At 37.0% G+C, this 14065-nt stretch overlaps 1 protein-coding gene across 4 annotated transcripts in view; it reads left to right on the top strand.

Moving 5' to 3' along the window:
• Positions 1-13711, top strand: part of PHF3 (PHD finger protein 3) — a 42857-nt gene extending 29146 nt beyond the window's left edge. For all 4 annotated transcript variants that reach the window (XM_009333164.1, XM_009333166.1, XM_009333167.1 and 1 more), the window contains 8 exons: positions 905-1021; positions 3218-3349; positions 3797-3929; positions 4428-4623; positions 6271-6418; positions 7901-7990; positions 9255-9450; positions 10643-13711. In XM_009333164.1, the coding sequence (XP_009331439.1) occupies positions 905-1021; positions 3218-3349; positions 3797-3929; positions 4428-4623; positions 6271-6418; positions 7901-7990; positions 9255-9450; positions 10643-12828 (3198 nt within the window). In that variant the 3' untranslated portion in view covers positions 12829-13711. The remainder of the gene's footprint in view (positions 1-904; positions 1022-3217; positions 3350-3796; positions 3930-4427; positions 4624-6270; positions 6419-7900; positions 7991-9254; positions 9451-10642) is intronic.
• The last annotated feature ends 354 nt before the right edge of the window (positions 13712-14065 follow it).

Genomic DNA, 14065 nt, shown 5'->3' with positions numbered 1-14065 from the left:
GATGTTGTTTGTCCTCTTGCGCACTCAGTGTTCTCTGTGTTCTTTTTCACTTGTTCCCCATCATTAACTCTTCAACTCCTTGCTCCCAGTGTACTTTTTATAGTGGGGTTTCAAAGTGTAGTGGGTATAGCTTGCTTAGTTTAAGTGTTTGTCTTCACCACTGATGTGTTGTTCGGGTGTCCCTGCCTGCCCCGTAACTCTTTCCTGCTTACTGCACTTATTTTTGTTTCTGTCCACTAGCTTGTCTCACTGTGCTTTTTCATACCCAGATTTCTCAAGCTTGGTCTTCACTCTCTTTTCTGCTATGAGCCCATTATTCAACGTCATACTCACCTCCTCAACTTCTATCTTTTGTCCTTTTATCAGTTATTCTGATCAAGTTTCTTTGTCTATAGTATTTTAATATTATAATTAGCCAACTGTAAATTATATGAACAGGCTAACTTCTGTCACTGGCTTCTCTTTGCTCATACTGCTAAATTACGTGGGGGTTTTTTACCCTAGGAGTTCAGTTCAGTCAGTCAAGAAGCATAGACATCCTTTTTAATACTAGCTTCTTTCTGCTGTGTAATACAGGGGATTTGCACCTTTACAAAAAAAAAAGCCCGAGTTACTGCTGCAATGGGCATAAACTCACTTTCTCCTTTGGAACAACAGTTAATTATACATCTGATTGTTAAGGGTATATGTAGATACATTCTGTTACGTAGAATAAACGGAACTCTGAAATTAAGCTTTTTATGTTATAAAATCTAGTACCGCTTCCTACAGTGGGAGATAATTACAAAACCACATGATCCATATGGCTGTACAGAATATGTTGTATGTTGCTTCTCTGCTTTATTTCCTGCTGTGAGCTGCTTTTGTCTTGATAGTAATAGTTAACTTTTCTTCTTTCTTCTAGATATTATTTAAGAAAGTACTGAAAGGAGAGGTTACTCCAGACCATCTAATAAAAATGAGCCCAGAAGAACTGGCTTCCAAAGAACTGGCTGCTTGGAGACAGAGAGAAAACAGACACGTGAGATTTGTCAACTTATGTGGTTTAGTTGACTGCCTAAGCATATTTAACTTCTGATTTCAGGTTAAGTGTACGTAGAAAGAACAGAATGCATGTTGCACAAGCAACTCTGACTAATCAGGAGGATCTCTATAATTTATTTAGTATTCAAAACCCAAAGGGTTTGTTAGGACAGAAGTGAAAGAAGTGTAGTAAATTCCTGAAAGGGGGAAACCGTGCATTTTCCTTTGCCGTGCAACTTTGTTGCTGCTTGCTCTTTCTTCTGTCTCAAGAGTGAAGGCTTCTTTGTCCTTATTTCCAACACGATTCTAAAGCTCTAGCTGGAGCTTTATAGACACCAGTTTCTTGGAAAGGGAGAGAGATCTCTTTGGGCAAACCAAACTGAACTGGTGTTGTTTATAACTTACATACTGATGGAGCATGACAATTCACCCACCAAGAAGTAAACCTGAAGCTGAAAACTTGATCTGCCAGTCTGAAGAGCAGTCTAAAGGGAAAAAAAAAACAAACAACAAACCACAAAGTGTGGGAAGTTTATTAGGTTAGTTAGGGCATTACTTTTCTTGAAACAGAAAGTCACACTATATAGCTGTGTTGACAGTTTAGAAAGAGAAGCAGGAATATAAGGAGCTGTATTATTTTTATAAAAGATGCCTTTTTCTTAGATATTACCATGTTTATTGGGCAGTTAGTCCGACAGTAGTTAACTGCAGCTGCTTAGAAATGTCCAGTTTTACAGCATCAAGTTTTTCTAGTTTACAGCAGCTAGATTTGTGTTGGCAGAATCGTTGGTATTTATATGCCACTTCATAGAACTGAAAGGCACAAAATTCGGGTAGTGTTAACTGGTACGCATTTTGTGTTTGGGTTTTATGATACTAGGAATTGTGGGTTATATCAGATGACTTCCAATAAAAAAAATTGAGTAGGTAGTGTAATGTAGAATAGATGGAAATTCATCCTCTTGAATTCTGTGTGCTCAGAATGAAAGAATGTTCAGTGATAACTGATTCAGTACAGTGGGATGCTGTTTTAGAGACTGCGATTTGCATTGAGACATTAGTTATTCCTGTTTTTTTCCTTTTCTTTGCATATTGCGACTAGACCTGTTTATGAATCGTGACAACTTTTTGCTAGTTCCTACGCAAGAACAGTTGTTGAATTATTCTATTATCTCAAAGTTGTTTTGAGGGCCTAGAAAGGCATGAAAAGTTTGTTTATTCTGTAGCTATCTAAAGCCCATCTTTTGTAGTACATCTTAATTACATTTATTTTTATGAATGTCAATAAAATACTGAAAACAAACCATACAAAACAATATTCCACTGCTGTGAGGAACAGCTTCAAAACAAAAGCGCATGCTGCTCAGAAATTACTGAAGGGTCCTAAATATTTCAGAGAAATACTTCAAAATTTTTAGAATTTGAAATGGAATACAACATGCAAAATAAATAGCAATGTATCATTTGACTGTATTTTTTCGTTTGGCTATTTAAGCAAGACTTTGAGACTGCTATTTACTAATTTTTTTTGAAGTTTTCCCAATGTGTTCAAAAGTAACTGTAGGTATTTGGCGGACAGATAAAGCAATCATAGAATCCTTGTTTCCTTACGAAACCAGGCTTAAAATATTGGGCACAGCCAACACAAACTGTTTCTGGTTTAAGAAGTAGAAATGTGCTTTAAGAAGCAATTTTAGGAATAATGGTTTATGATTTATTTTTTGTGACGGAGTAAAGCAGCAGCGCTGATCAGAATCAGCACATCCATTACTTTAAGAATACATTTAAATGTTTTTATTGAGGTAGAGCGTTAAGTTTCCGTGCTCAAAAACAAGCTCTTGAAAAAGACACAAATCTATATGTATTTATGTCCTCCATTGTCCCTATTATTATGGGAAAAGATTTGATGCATTTTTTTTCTTTAACTCTTGGAAAATCAGAATTACCTATCTTATTTAGTGTTGAAGGTCTGCTTTATAACTTGTTTAAATACATGCCTGATAAGTACTCACTGCACTGTAGGTGAAGTTAGACCGGCTGCTTGTCCGTTTGCTTTATGAAACTACTTGAAGCTTGCAAAATAAGACTGTATTCTTTTTTTCCTAATTGTAATCCTATTTTCTGTTGTTATATTTGTGGATTTCCAAATTTTATTATATGGAAGTAAATATAAACAACTTCCTGGTTTTTACAGACAATTGAAATGATCGAGAAAGAACAGAGGGAAGTTGAAAGAAGACCTATCACAAAAATTACTCACAAAGGAGAAATAGAAATTGAAAGTGAAACACCAATAAAAGAACAAGAGGAAGTTATGGAAATTCAGGTAGAAAAGAAAACATGGCAACACAGTGCATTTAGTTCATAGATAATATGGTTGTAAAGTGGTTTGTTTATGATTTTGTTGTTCAGATCTGTAACTATCTGTTAGGTCTGTTTTGAGTTTAATTTTTCTTTTACCCTCATTGACTTTCACTTCCAGGCCTGGTGGTTTTTTTTGGTTTTTCCATGTTTTGTCCATGACTGTATGATGAATTCTGGCAATAGTAGAAAATATTCTAAATCTTATCTAAAATATATGTAGGAATACCAATTCATTCTTTTAATGCATTTGTAGATTTTGCGATAGCCTTTTAGGCTATACAGTTGAAGGGAGAGTTTTATGTCTGAAGGGAAGAAAGTACCATAAAATATTTAAACAATATGAATAGCAGTATTAGGAATATTAACAGAGGAAAAAAAGGCTAACTGAAATGTGTTTGACTTTTCTTAGGAACCTAATGTAAAAGTATTTGAGAAGTCAGAGGAAGCTGAAAAAGATAAAGAAATAAATGAATCTGCATCTCCAGATACCACAAGTCAACATAAAAATCATCTCTTCGATCTTAACTGCAAAATCTGCATAGGTAATTGTGAAAAACATGTCAACATAAACACATCATGCTTGTATCATGCTTTTCAGACAGAAGTCTCAGTATACCTCAAGAATGTAAATAAATGTGGGGTTTTTTTCCTAGTTTGCTCACAAAGATGTGGAAGCAGTGTTTTACTTCATAATTTACAAAAGAGTATTAAAATGATAAGCTATTGCCGTAAAGTTGTCTTCTATTAAAAAAAAAAAAAAGACTGCAGAGAAAGAAATCCCTTTAGTGGGTGTACATGCTATTGTTGATTCCTCATTTCTTTATCCTATCCCACTACAGTGGCAATATTTATGTATAATATTGTATAAATATATACAGTGTATAAATTTATACATTGTATAAAATGTTATCATTTCTTTATCCTATCTCACTTCAATGGCAATATGTAGTATTTTTGGTGTGTCTTCCATATCTTCGGAGGAAGTCCTCTTTTGTTTCTTTAATAAGAAAATAAAAACCATTGCAATTCATTCTCTGCAGGCCGAATGGCACCACCTACTGATGATCTTTCTGCGAAAAAAGTGAAAGTGTCTGTTGGAGTTGCACGGAAGCAGTCAGACAATGAAGCAGAGAGCATTGCAGACGCACTTTCTTCAACATCAAGTATTTTAGCTTCAGAATTACTGGAAGATGATAAGCAAGACTCATCAAAATCATCATTCACACCTCTCCCAAAGTAATATAAACTATAGAAACAGTATTTTTAAATGAAAGACGTTATTAATCTTGTTAAGCTATTATGACTAAAGTTAATTTTTTTAATGGCATTTCATTAATCCATTTGTGTACTTGAAGTTGTACACCTCTTCTTAGGAGTGGGGTTATCTGCTGGAGTAAACGATGCTATGCATTTATATAAATAATACTACATATATTGTTGTGATTACAAACGTATAATTACCACATTTTTTTGGGGGGAAGAGTAAACTACCTCACGTTTTCTGGTGCAACAAGACCTAAAAAGGCAGCTGAGTTCATATTTAAAAAGTCAGAATATAGATTTCATATTGTATTTTGCTATTAAGTAACGTAGTATGTCCAGTGCTGCAATTGAGTGAGTGTGTGTTTGCATATATGTATATATAAAGCTAGGGAGTTTGAGATTGCTCTAAACAGAGCATTTACACTGATAAATCAGGCTAGTTTCAAATCTCAAAGCAACACTTTTCTAGAAATGACAGTTAACAGCAGCTTCTTTGATGTTTTGCCATATTTGCTGTCAGCTCTCTCCATTTTCTTCCACGCTCTACTCTGCTACCCACTAAAGAGGGAATTGCAATTTATGAGGCTGTTTTTTTTCTGGTTTGAGGAAGGGGTTGCTAGAAAAACATCAACTTCCAGTTACTTAGAATTGACCAGAGTTCGTGCTGAAATTCTGCCTTTATCAGGACGGTGGGATCCTTTACCGAGAACAGTGGACTTTGTTGTTTGAATAGCTTGGTGAAGATTCAGAGAAGTCATTTCTAGCGTAGACAGAATGAAACATAGGTTACTGTGTTACTGTAACAGCACAACATCTGGTAACTACTGGGCGGATAGCTTAAAACTGCTAATAGCATGCCTAGAATATTTTGATAACGGCATCTTGGAAAATGTTGAAATGTGGCTGTAACCTTTTCCATGAGGAAACCTCCAGGCTGAGAAACACTCTCCTGTGAAAATTTAAGTCTTTCCATTTATTCCTTGCAGCTGCTTTGTTGACAAAACTGAGGCTTTTTTTGAAGGGGGGAAAAATGCTATTTTGTACAGTTGATGATACTGGAGTTGGGAGGAGGCGCTCACAGAAGCTGTGGAAGTGATGCATGCGTGAGAAGAGATGAGGAGCCAGCTTGTGGGACAAGGGAAGGGAAGGCGGATGCAGGTATTCAGGTGGTGGACAGGCAGTGTTGCAACAAAATGTAGGAGCTAGGAAAGCAGGGTGAAGATAGGCCAGCAGGCAGTATGTCGTCTTCTCCTCCCCTCGCTGTGGCAGGGGAAGATCTTACTGGGTCTGCAGCACCTATATGTGTTTGTGTGTACTCTTCAGTAGCATTTAATAACTCTTGGACTAAGTAACTTCTCCATTCTCAAAAGATACAGTAGTGAACTAATGAGCTGCTTATCTGACGGTCCTTCATGTAACATATATCTACTCCACTGGAAGATGAGAAACGTGGCTGTCTGCCTATCTCTTTTCATTGACCCTCAAGTATGTTTAACTGAAAAAGAAAATTCTTAATGACACATCATTTCTTTCACAAAGAAAGATTATGATTTACATGATCTTGCATTGATATATCATGTTCTAAACAAAGTGGGTTTTTGTTTGTTTGTCTTTTTTTAGGTCAGAAACACCTGGTACTGTGGAATGTGAAAGTCTCTTTCTGGCACGCCTGAATTTCATCTGGAAGGGTTTTATCAATATGCCTTCAGTGGCAAAGTTTGTTATTAAGGCTTATCCAGTTTCTGGCTCTTTCGAGTATTTAACGGAGGTACTTATATTTACTGCAAGGAATGAAAAATTCATGTATTAACTTTAGCAACTTGTTTACCTTGCAGGCTAATAATAGTATAATGATGAAAGGCAGTGAAGCATGATCATTGTACTGAGTAAAGTATTTGTGGGAGGACGTAGGTTAGGGTATATATTTGTAAGTAAAGTATTTTTCAGTTTGTCCTACATGGACCCATGGTTCATCAGTATTCAAGTTCTTTGATATATTTTAGGATGTTTTGCTCTCATCTCACTATAAGATGTTTCTTGAGGATGAGCAGCAGTATTTCCAGAGCTGGTTTTATAAAAGTTGAACTGTTTTTTGTTTATTATGGAGCATCTTCTGTAGTATAAAGTAGCAGGGAAAGATAGGACAAAATTTGCTACTGAAATAACCACCTTGGTGGCATCCACTTTCTGAATTAGAGGTGAGAAAATTATAGCTCAGTTTTGAAGTCAAAGCATTAAACAAATAGATGCCAATGTTTGGAAGAGAAGTGTCTACTGGTGGTTTCTGTTGACAGTGCAAGAAATGTTCTCATCTTCTACAACAGAAACCTGCGTAACAGCGTTTCTTTTTTCGCCTATCTGATGGCAATTCTGGTCCTAACCTTCAATTGTAAGACTAAATTGTCCCTAAAAAAAAAAAAAGTGTTCTCTTCAGTGTCTGAGAGGCAGGAAAAGGATGCAACTGCTTATAATAGTTGTCTTTGTGTCATAAAATAAAGATCAGAGAGCTCAAAAGGCTCAGTGTTACTTCTGGCCAGTGACACAGGATGCATCAGCTTTCTAATTAAACGGACTTAGGGCTTCTATTAATGTGATTATCTTTACTTTGCTGCAGATCTTCAGTGAAGTGCAGGGCATGCGGTACCCTTTAATACTAAAGGATTTTTTACGAATATGGTGTGCTTTTCAAAACTCTTCTGCTTTATTTCAAAAAACTGTTTTTTCTTAGGTGTTCCTAAGTGATTCTGAAAGTCTATTTTTGTTACTTGGATATTATCGAATTCACTATTCACAAGATCAAGTTTATGTCTATATGTGCACGTGTGTGTACGTTATGTTTTTCCCTCATGATTAAGATTCTGGAAGTTTATTATATTCCTTCATAGGTGTGGGGCTCTCATAGCAGTTTGATCTTACAGATAACTTGAGTGTTCCTAGAACACAGTACAGTTATGTTTGCAGTTAATGTTACTGAAGTAAATAATTTTGGGGAAGGTATAGATGAACAGTATTGAATGATAACTAATTTAGTACAAATCATTAACTTTGCACTGAAAATCCTAATTTAAATATCCAAACCTTAAATGTAAATTACTTTGTTTCTACTGTTGTAACTTCTATTGATATTTTAAAATTATAATTTAAGAGCTGTAAGAATTAAGTATGTTTTGAATATATGAAATAGATACTGAATGAAAGATTTACCACAATTTTTACGTTGGATTCAGACTTCTGTTGTCCTTTCTCATAGGATTTACCTGATAGTATTCAAGTAGGTGGCAGGATATCTCCTCACACTGTCTGGGAGTATGTAGAAAAAATCAAAGCTTCAGGGACCAAGGTAAGAATTTTAAGTATTGAAGGCTTGCTGTTTAACATACATCCTATTCACCCTAAAGATCTTTTTTTTTTCCTGGAACATTTGTGAAATACATGACGCTTTAAAGATAGCTGACGGTTATGTTGAATGGGATGGATGGCAGCTGATGGCGTTTTTCTTACTATCTAACCTTAACCTGCCATTTGCTGTTTGAGAATACTTGTATTCCTTTAAGACAGTAACTCATTGTGAATGTTTGGACACCACTTCACATGTCTCAGGTGTTACCCTTTTGTTTTGGTACTGTTACAGTATGCAAAACCATCTCGATGGTCCTTTGCTGGACTTGTCCCACTATGTGCAGGTTGTCCTTGGGCTGGGGAGCCCAAAACTAGATAGTGTTCTCCAGATGCTCTCTCACAAGTGCTGGATAGAAGGGAATAATCATTTCCCTTGGCCTGCTGGCTGCTCCAGTTCTGACACCCAGCATGTCGTTGGCCTTCTTGGCACGGACGCGTTGCTGGTTCACATTCAATTTGTCCACCGGGACCCCCGCGTCCTTTTATGCCAAGCTGCTTTTTAGCCAGCCAGTCCCCTGGCCTGCCCTGGTGCATGGGGTTACTCCATCTCAAGGCGCAAGGTTTTGCGTTTGCCTTTGCTGACCTTCATGAAGGTCAGCCCATTTTTTTCAGCCCGCTGAGGTCCCTCTGAATGGCAGCCCACACTCTTCAGCATATCGACCACTGCCCCTGCTTAGGTGTCATCTCAGTTTTGCAGAGAGTCTCCTGTCCCATCTTCCAGGTCGTTAATTAAGCCATTAAACAGCATCAGCCCCAGCATTGACTCCTGAGCTGGGCTTTGGTCATAATTCTGGGATCTGAATACTGGTCTTCCCCTAGTATTAATGGATATCTCTGACACAATAGACTACAAAATAAAGCTTTCTAGTAATGTTAAGGGCGGGGAGGGGAATAATTACTTGGAAGCTGGCATGCTTCCCTAAAACTTGTTATTTAGCTGGCTGATAGAATGTTGGCTTTTCTGTCATGCACTGTAATTCATTTTTTTTATACTAAATGCTTTTTATTTGTTTTCTCCAGTTTTCCTTAATTATTTTTGGCCCTGCTTCTGCTCCTTCTGTCTCCTCTGTTGTTCTCTGCCTTCTTGGGGAGGCTTTTTCTCCTCCTCTGAACTGTGCTTTTAAATAAAGAGCAGTCACTAAACCAATTAAAACTTCATAGAAAAATGTATCTGACCATCTTTTTCTCTCTCTTTTTGTAAACAGGAGATCTGTGTAGTTCGCTTTACCCCTGTAACTGAAGAGGATCAGATATCCTACGCGTTGTTGTTTGCCTATTTCAGCAGCAGAAAACGTTATGGCGTGGCGGCCAATAACATGAAGCAAGTGAAAGATTTGTACCTCATCCCTTTAGGTTCCTCAGATAAAGTCCCACATCATCTTGTGCCTTTTGATGGGCCTGGTAAGTACAGCTTGGAATTTGGAACTTTATTATCGTAACGCTACTTAAAGAAGTTTACGACAGAAATATTTAAAAATGTCAGCTATTCTGTTCCAACGTGTCATGAGTTTTCCATAGTATGATATTACCTTCCTTGAAAAGACATTAATTTCCCCTTGTAAGGTTATTCTGATACTTTAAAGTATTGTTGTCAAAAAAATCAGTGTGTGTAACTTTGTTTTATGTTTACTACATTCTTCCTCTAACCCAGGTGGCTTTGTAGGTTACAATCTTGGTAAATTCAGTGATGCAAGTGAACTATGATAGTAGTCATACTGAGATTGAAATTGATACTGTAACTTTAAAATAGTATTTTTTATTATTTGAAATGTACTAATTCCTTTTTTCTCAAGTGTTCCAAACTTACTTTAAAAAAAAAAAAAGACATGGAAAGTTTAAAAACCAGGCAGGCGAGGGAGAAAAGATCCTGAAAGGTCTCTCAGTAGTTCTGCTTACACCTGAGTTATTTTGTATCAGTTTATTTTGGTTTTAAAAAATTTGTGGATGATTTCTTCTTTTGAGATAGGCAGGGCCGAAACAAAGAGAGGATGAGCTACAACTCATAATTTTTTTTTTTTTTGCAAGAACCTAAATTATACAGAACAAAATACATAGTGAAGAGATAGCTAATAGCATACCTTGAAACACAGTGCCTTCCTGGAATGAGGGAAGCGTTTTGGAAAGTCACTCTTGGTAAATCTTCGAAGAAGTATGTCTAACACAAATTGATTTAGGCGGCTTTGCGGTTGCAAGTGTGCTATTTACTTTTTTTTTTCCCTCTTGTGCTTTGCTACCACTGTTACCAGACTGTAGCTGTGTTAGACTAACATGATGTTTAACTTCCGTGGCTTTTCTTATGTGACTAGGTGTCCTATATAACTGTCTTGTATTCTGTATTTGGAAGTTATAGTGGGGGATACAGTACCTAAAGCAATTTTAATTTGCGATGTTTGAAGTCATAATTTTTTGTTGGAAATACATTTTTTTTATTATTTTAAGTATTGTTTGTTATGTTTAATGATAGAAATTTCAAATGTCATAAAATGAATACTTTCTATAATATACTGTAAGAGTATGGGGGTTATTTTTGTTAAAATGATTGCCTTAACCAAAACATAAGGAGATGATAAATTGCTCTTAAAATTTTGTACAGGGATTGAAATACATCGACCAAATCTGTTACTGGGATTGATAATTCGCCAGAAAATGAAGAGGCAGATTACTGCTGTTGCAAGTGTTACTAGTAGTTTTGTGGATGAAGCTTCTGAAAGTACCTTGAGTAACTTGCCACCAGAGAAGAAAAGCAAGCCAAACAAACCTGAAGTTTCTCATCATGAGTTGGCACTAGAAGAAGAGGAGGAAAATGATTTTTTTAATTCCTTCACAACCGTGCTACACAAGCAGAGAAATAAACCTCAGCAATCTAATATAGAAGATGTTCCAGCAGTTATTGAACCGTTGGTGGAAAGTACCAAACATGAACCACCGAAGCCTCTCAGATTTCTTCCTGGAGTCCTGGTTGGATGGGAAAATCAGCCTTCTACTCTGGAGCTAGCAAATAAACCGTTGCCAGTGGATGATATTCTCCAAAGCCTGTTGGGTACAACAGGGCAGGTATATGAACACAGCAAGTCAGAAGCGAGTCCCAGTGAAGACATACCATTATTAAATGAACAAGCAACCTTAAAAGAAGAAAACATGGATGTTGCTGAGGTAACTACTGAAGTTAGTGAAGCGAAGACTGGTTTGGATGATCTACAGGAATCCGCTAATGCTACTGCGACTGTGGATGCAGCAGCTGTAGGGACCTCAAGTTCTGCAAGAAGTGCTGGATCTTTGATAGGGCTGAGTCTTAAGGGAAAACCTCCAGATGTCTCCACAGAAGCATTTTTAGCAAATTTGTCTGCTCAGTCACAGAATAAAGAAACTGAAGAAAGTAAAGAAAATGACCCAAAGCGGCAGTTACCCGACAAGGATAATGTTGCACAGGAAGTTAGAAGGACCACAAATTCCAGCTTTTCTTCTTCCTCATCAAATGCAGGGAAAAAAACCAATGAGAACAGTGTTAACGTAGGCTCTGCCGAAGGTACCACTGCTAATACCTCTAAATCACCACCATTTATTAATCTTAAAAGAGACCCGCGACAGGCAGCTGGACGAAGCCAGCAGACTAATGCTTCGGAAAACAAGGAAGGAGACGTTAGCAGAAATGAAGACCGACAGAACGCTTCAGGAAATGATCAAATGGAACCAGAGAATAAACAGTCTTCTGGAGAAGTGGGCTTAAACCCGTATCAAAGCGATGCGCAAACCAATGAGACGCAGTACAGTTCAACTGCAGCAAAAGCAGATAACGCAGGTGCATCACAAGTGGAAGATACCAAACACTCACAGGAAGATGCACTGATGCAAAACATTGAAACGGTGAACTCATTTAGAAGAGGACCAGCACCAACTTCATCTCATTTTGAAACCGAAAACTCTTCTCGTTCTGAATTTATTTCCAAAGTCCCAAACCCTATTACAAGTGGCAGCTTCTCATCTGTTAGACCTCCACAGCAGAATTTTCAGCATCCTAAATCTAATCCACCTGGATTTCAGTTTCAGGCTCCTGCACCTCATAACTTCCCTCCACAAAACAACCCTATGTTTGGATTTCCTCCTCATTTACCACCTCCACTTCTTCCTCCTCCAGGCTTTGGCTTTCCTCAAAATCCAATGATGCCATGGCCACCAGTAGCTCATTTATCAGGTCAGCCACCACACTATGCCGGACCCATTGCACAAGGGCTACCAGTGGCTCACAAACAATCAAGATTTTTGGGGCCAGAAAATTTTTTTCAGAGTAAAGACAGTAGGAGACCAGAAAGACGCCACAGCGATCCTTGGGGCAGACAAGAACAGCATTTGGAGAGAGGGTTCAGTAGAGGAAAAAATGATCAACATAGACAAAGATTTTACAGTGAATCCCATCACCAAAAGAAAGACAGACATGAAAAAGAGTGGAACAACGAAAAATACTGGGAGCAGCAAGATTCTGAAAGAAATAGACGCAGAGACAGAAACCAGGAAAAAGACAGAGAGAGGAAGAGTAGAGAGGAAGGACAGAGAGACAAAGAAAGATTGCGATCTCCACACAGTGATAAGGCTGCTGATGGAAAAAGCCCCAGAGAGACTAGAAATCCGGAAAAAAAGACGGAGAAGCCTAAAAGTGAAGAACAGGCTCATGAAAAAGATAAGGAGAGGGAGAAAAGCAAAGAGAAGCATAGAGAACGAGAAAGTGAAAAGAACAGAGAGAGACATAGGGACCACAGTGACAGAACTAAAAGCAAAAGGTAAAAAGATGCAGGCAGTCTTTTAAAATCCTATTTAAATAAACTGTTAGAGTAATGTCGTAAAACTTTGTATAAAAAGAAAAAAAAAAGCCTGCTAGGATTGTGCCATCTTTTTTATTCAGTGTTGGTGTTTTGCAGAAACAAGTCTGTGTTTTGGTACCACTCGATGTACCAATACTCATCCTTTTTTTCATTATACCAACTATCGCTAGAAGTAGGAGTTTAATATTTTTAAAAGTTTTACATTGCTGTATATTCAAAATTTTAAAGATTTCTTTTATTAATATGCAATAAAGGCTTAGAAATTTTCTTAGCTGATGAAGTTGGCTTTTAGTCAAGTCCGCAATATAGTTGCTGCCTTTGGTAATTTGTGCTCTCTTCTGTTTTAAGATGCTCTGGTAATTTTAAAGATGAATTTCATACAATAACCTTCTTTTTAAATTGCACTGTTTTTAAAGACTGTAGCAAAGCCTCAGAATCCACACACATTACAACAAAATGTAATATGCTCAGTGGTGTGAAGAGTTTTGTTTTTTTTTTTTTTAAATTATTCAGTAGTACAATAAAATAATTCCAAGTGTATTTCATTAGTTTTTCAAGTATTTCCTAAGCATCTGAAGCAGTTTGTGACCAGAAATTGGAAGGCTGAGCTGCTCGAATGTTATTGCTTTAAACTGCACTTGTTTTAATAAGAAAGCATTTTTAACCTAAATTCTTGAAAATATGATTTGTAGTAGTAAATTCATTTCTCCCACCATTTTCCATGCTTCAAAAACTTGAATACCTAAGCTTGTACATTACTTTGTGTTTTGCTATCCTTTTTACTGTAAAATGTAAATATTTTAAGGGATATTTTGATTCTAAAATGATAAAACTTTCTCACATACTGTGTGTGTTTGATTTCATAGGTGTGAAACCGTAGGGTAAATGAACATCGCAGGCTGAGTTACAGAATGCCACATTCATTGTACACTTCGTGGCTTGGTCGTTTTGAGTTTCGGGGGGCGAAGAAGGGGGGGAGAAGGGCAGAAGGGTGTTTGTACCATTGGCACTTCTAGTAAATTGATATTTTGTAGTGGCTACCATCCACTGATGCAAAACAAAAAGCCAAAACAAAAAAAGCAAACCTGAAAACAAACTAAAATCTCCTGCTCTTATACTTCTTAAAACACACTGGTCATTTTGTTGAGTCTGTCAGAAACAACAAAAATACTCCATTATATAAAGAAAAACTGTTTTTC

The sequence above is a fragment of the Pygoscelis adeliae genome, unplaced genomic scaffold (genome assembly GCF_000699105.1).
Source record: "Pygoscelis adeliae isolate BGI_AS28 unplaced genomic scaffold, ASM69910v1 Scaffold57, whole genome shotgun sequence".
NCBI classification, from domain to species: domain Eukaryota; kingdom Metazoa; phylum Chordata; class Aves; order Sphenisciformes; family Spheniscidae; genus Pygoscelis; species Pygoscelis adeliae.
Note: the sequence above shows the minus strand (reverse complement) of the source record. Positions and strands in the feature narration are given on the sequence as shown.